The following is a 5006-nucleotide window of genomic DNA, read 5'->3' as shown; positions in this document are numbered from 1 at the left end:
GGGCTGCGCCTGCCGGCCTGGCCGGCATCCGCGGAGCCCGCCCCTCCAATCGTAAGCTCGGGGCGGCGGCGCGCGACCGCGGAGCAGCGGGGCGCGCGCCACGCGCCGCCGCCGCCGCCGCCGCCTCGGCGCCGCGCGTCGCCAGGGTGATGAAAGCGCGCCGGGCGCCTCGACGGCGGTGTGCCGGAACCTGTGATGAGTGAGGTCGTGCGTGTTTTATGCAGTGCATCGCCCTGAGTAGATGATTGCAGCTACTTCGAGTTTGTAGATACCGTGTTGGAGGGGCGTCGTATCCCTACGCTCAGCCGTTGCTGACAGGCAGCTGGGCGGCCCCGCCCCGCGGCGTCCATGATGCATTCAGAACCCAAGCAGTTCGCGTCGCTGTGCACCCACTTTGCCTTCCCCTCCCGAGAAAGCACCAAGGCGCTGCGACGCTGTTTTCAGGGCGGCAAACTCGGGTCGGCGTGTGGGTATCGTGCCGTATGCTGATGCACAGTGTGGCTGTGCACACGCGTCGCAGCGCCAGGCATTACGCTCACTGTGCATTTGCCTGTAGAGATGCTAGCTTGCTCGTCGATCTAGTCAGAGTGAAGGGGTACGCCTTGGCATTTGAGCAGGCACAGGTGCGGTGATTTCACACCGTGTTGTTTCGGAGCCGTGGCGAGTGCTGTGGAGGCACGGTGCTGTGGAAGAGCGTTTAGTCACGTGTCCTGGGCTCGATGTTATGCGTTGCGCCGGATACAGTTGGTGATCAGTTGATCAGCCGAAGCTGTTGATCGCACACGCTTCGTTTGCCGCCTCCAGCGTCTGTGTGCGCCCGCGTGCGCAACGCACTGGACTGCATCCCAAAATGCCCATTTCAAACTGGGTGTCTGCTAAATTGGTGTAAAAGGATATCCCTGTGCTCGCAAAGCAATGCGTGTGAAGGGATGTGCTCATTGCGGGTGGAGTTGCGCGCATGGTGGATGCACCAGCTCAGGGGTCAGAGTGATGACGCTGATGCAAGACCCTGTATTTCGTGAGATCCAGGTGTATCTCTTTTCAAAAACCCACCAATAAATTATTTACCACAGCTCTATTGACGCGCTGTGTCGCAACGAGGGCGCGGCCTCGAAATCACAAACCGCTTTGGACTGTAGCACGGATCCGCCCGCGGGGGATCCCGACTTGCTTAGGCACACCCCAATTTATTTCGTCGAATGGGCACAATTTACCGCCCGGGCGCATACCGTCCGGGCAGCGGGCGGCCGACGCCGTCGCCGACGCCGGACGCGCAGCTGCCTGCCCCGGAGCCCGAGGATGCGTCCCCCAGGAGCGCCACGACTCTGGAGTCCCCGACGGCATACCTCGATGAGTCATACCTTTGTCATAATCATGCATCTTATGGATGCGCTGGCCACGGGAGCGAGTCGTGTGGTGGAGGCGGCGGCGGCGGCCGCGGTGGCGCGGCCCAGCACGAGCAGCAGCTCAGCGCGCGGGAGGCGCAGCGATACACCGAACGCTACACGCCGCCGCCGCCGGCGCTGCTGCAGCCGCAGCTGCGGCAACTGCGGCAGCTGCGGGAGCATCAGCATCAGCAGCATCAGCATCAGCAGCAGTGCAGTGGCGGCGGTGATCCGTTGCACGACTTGCGGCCGCAGGCGCAGCATCCCGGCGGCGCAGGCGTGGGCGCGGTGCACACAAGCGCGGGTCAACGCGACTGGCATAATTGCGAACACACACAGCAGCAGCAGCAGCAGCAGCAGCAGCAGCAGCAGCAGCAGCAGCAGCAGCAGCAGCAGCAGGGGGAGGAGGAGCGGGCCCACCAAAGCCAGGGCCAGGGGCCTGCGGAGCAAGGGGTCCAGCGTCCGCCAAGGCCAGCGTATCACGTGGAGGAGGGGCAGCTGCACAAGCATGGGGAGGAGCAGACTTGCCATAAAAAACACCCAGGCAAGCAGCAGCAGGGGCAGCAGCAGCAGCAGCGCTCAGGCAAGGGCGCCAAGCCGCGGTGGAGTGGCATGGACGTAGTCATCAAGGTGAAGACCTTGAGGGGTCAAGGTTTTGGGGCGTGGGGGGAAAGGGGTGGCACAGAAGAAGGGGTGGACGACAGCAGGCCAACTATGTGTGTGATGAGAGGGGTATCAAGGTGCAAGCCAGACAGGGCATAGGCAAGGGCTGCAGGGTTGCGGGAGCCCCCCCTCCGAGAGACGCGCTGCCCACACTCGAGCATGAGGGAGTTCCCCAACCACAGCGCGACACAACCAAACCGTGCTTACCAGCGTCGGCTAGTTTCACGCGTTCTCCCTTTTGCTGGCGTGTTCCACGAGTTTTTTTGACTCCCCCCCTGCTCCATCAGGAGCTGTCGTACCGCGTCAACGCGGGCAGGGGTGAGAAGAAGCAGCTGCTCGCTGATGTCACCGGCTTCTTCGAGCCCGGGAGGCTCGCGGTGCTGATGGTGGGTGTGTTCTCGGTGGGAAGTTGACAGAAGGAAAGGACGGCCTACAGGGCGGGCGGGCGCTGCATTCCCAGCAGGTGGTACGGTCGTGTCTACAGCGCCGGCGCCGGCTTGTGCCCTTTGCTGGCTGAAAGACGAGGCGCCTTTGTGCTCCCTCCGCTCAGCGTGCAGCATAGCGTTGTCAACAGCCCAATTATATACATTAGCCATACAAATTCAGCCCTATGATATCAGCAGCCCCATGGTCAGCCCCACAATCAGCCCTGTCAACGGCCCTCGCGCCGCTTGCCCCATTTGCTCGACGCCCGCCCGCGCACCTGCCGGCAGGGCCCGAGCGGCAGCGGCAAGACCACCCTTCTTGATCTGCTTGCCGGCCGCAAGTCCACGGGCAAGGTCCGGGGGGAGATCCTTTTCGCCGGCCAGCGGCCAACTCGGCCCTTCCTGCGGCGCTTCACCGGATACGTGAGATCTGGCATGAGATCGGGCGACCCCCCGGCTTCCCGTGGCGGCTCTGCCCCAGGGGTTTTGGCCTGTTGTAAACGATGTTTGGGGGGGAGGAGGGTGGGTAGGGAGAGCTTGGTGCAGTGCAGGGGAAGGCGGCGGCGGCAGCACCTGGCCTTGCTGCGCTGCAGCGGCGGGGACGCCTGGGCCGGAATCCACGCGAAATCAAGTCCCTTTGGTGACCCCAGGGGTGGCCAGCCTCAAGCACGCCTTGGCTGCCATACTTGCAGTGGATTCAATGCGTAATTTGCGGTCCGACCCAACCAAAATATGTTCAGTGCATCTGGTCGGCGCGCCGACAAACGCCACCCGCCCACCGGCCCCGTCCCACCGGCCCCTCCGACCGCGCCCCCCGCAGGTGGAGCAGTTTGACACGCTGCTGCCCATGCTGACTGTTGAAGAGATGCTGCTGTACACGGCGGAGCTCAAAAGGCCCCTGGCAGAGAGCAGGACCACCAAGCGCGCGGCTGTCGAGGTGCGCTTGCGTGGTCGCGCCCAAGCCCCCGCCACCCGCGCCGGCCGAGCTGCCGGCTCGGCCGTCACGCCTGCCAAGCTTGAGCCATGCTTGAGCCATGCTTGAGCCGCCAGCGCTGCGTCGTACTAGCATGCCGCCTCCGCCGCAACGCTGTGGCCCCACGGCCCCTCCGTCGCCGCGTTTGTCGACGGGGTTTCCAGCTCCGGCACTAGACACATGCCTCCTCGGCACTGTGGCTTTGAAGGCTCCAGCGCCGCCCTGGGCAGGGTTGGACAGCGAGCGCTGGCTCCTGCATGGAAGTTGTGGGGGTACTGAGATCAGGGTTAGGGGTCCGAGCCGACTGCGAAACACACAGGCGGTGCGCCGACGCCACGCACGCGCTTTGAAGCGGGGTGTCTGCCGCGCACCCATGATGGTGCGATCCGAGGTTGCGCGCGCCGCGGCACCCTGTGCCCGCTGCAGGAGCTGCTGGAGACGCTGGCTCTGGCGGAGTGCAGGAAGGTCAAGATCGGTGAGATCACAGTTTGTTGCTCGGGTCCAAGGTAACAGATTACATGTACATTGGTCAGGAGTTGCGCAGGCCCCGACAGGAGTCACTCGGACCCGGCATGTCAGAGCTTAGTGGTCACTATGACGGAACATGTGTCCACCTGTCTGTATTGCACGGACGCAAGCTGGGGGTTCAGATTGTTGGACTGTCACCCTAACCACAGATGGTATGGTAGCGAGGGCTAGAAGCCTTAACCCTGCCTTGGGCTCAGGGGCGGCCACGCGGTTGCCTCAACGAGCGCTGACGCGACACGGGGCTGCCTGCGCCAGATGGCAGCGACGCTCCTACGCGACTGCGCCCGTCAGGCGTGGGTGTCCCTGGACACACCCAACAGCTAGCGGTTGACATGCAGCGTTTCAACATGAAGTCAGGGGCCACCTGTCTGATCATTAGCCAACCGACGACCTCAAACTTGTGGCTTGCTGTTCTGGTTGCACCCTCGATCGTCGTGATTGTGCAGGCAACCCCCTCTCCAAGGGCATCAGCGGCGGCCAGGCCAAGCGCACCAACATCGGCATCGCGCTCATCACCAACCCCAGGTGCGGGCCGGTCCACCAGGCTGCACTTTTAAACTCCATTGCCACCCGCCCAGCCCTCACCGCAGCGCTGCGAGTACATCAGCCATGTGGCATGCCACGCGGAACCCGCGCGCCGGATGATGCCACATACACAGCGCGTGGGAGGCAGAGGGGACTGTATCAGTTGTGATCACTTCTGCCACAGTACTACCGTTTCCATTCTACTATCACCTTGAAGCCTGAATATAATCCGTTGGCCTCATCATTCGCATCACCACCACCGTGGCCCCCAGGGTGCTGATGCTGGACGAGCCCACCAGCGGCCTCGACAGCTTCACAGCAAACGAGGTGCGCGGGCTGGCAGCTGGCGGCGCAACGCAACCTGCAATACTTAACATGGTTATGGCCACCTATTACACTCTCTTCACTCAGCCTCCCTCCCTCACGCACTCGCGCACACACACACACACACACACACACACACACACACACACACACACACACACACACACGCACACACACACACAC

The 5006-nt window shown here is 63.3% G+C and overlaps 1 protein-coding gene across 1 annotated transcript in view; it reads left to right on the top strand.

Moving 5' to 3' along the window:
* Positions 1 to 1199: 1199 nt before the first annotated feature.
* The window catches only part of MNEG_13021 (hypothetical protein), a gene marked incomplete at both ends in the record, with an annotated part of 4858 nt that continues 1051 nt past the window's right edge, over positions 1200 to 5006 (top strand). Inside the window, 6 exons of the mRNA XM_014038507.1 lie at positions 1200 to 2015; positions 2336 to 2434; positions 3294 to 3410; positions 3873 to 3921; positions 4421 to 4499; positions 4772 to 4826. Coding sequence (XP_013893961.1) covers positions 1200 to 2015; positions 2336 to 2434; positions 3294 to 3410; positions 3873 to 3921; positions 4421 to 4499; positions 4772 to 4826 — 1215 coding nt within the window. The remainder of the gene's footprint in view (positions 2016 to 2335; positions 2435 to 3293; positions 3411 to 3872; positions 3922 to 4420; positions 4500 to 4771; positions 4827 to 5006) is intronic.

This window comes from Monoraphidium neglectum (genome assembly GCF_000611645.1).
Source record: "Monoraphidium neglectum strain SAG 48.87 unplaced genomic scaffold scaffold03576, whole genome shotgun sequence".
Lineage (NCBI taxonomy): Eukaryota > Viridiplantae > Chlorophyta > Chlorophyceae > Sphaeropleales > Selenastraceae > Monoraphidium > Monoraphidium neglectum.
Note: the sequence above shows the minus strand (reverse complement) of the source record. Positions and strands in the feature narration are given on the sequence as shown.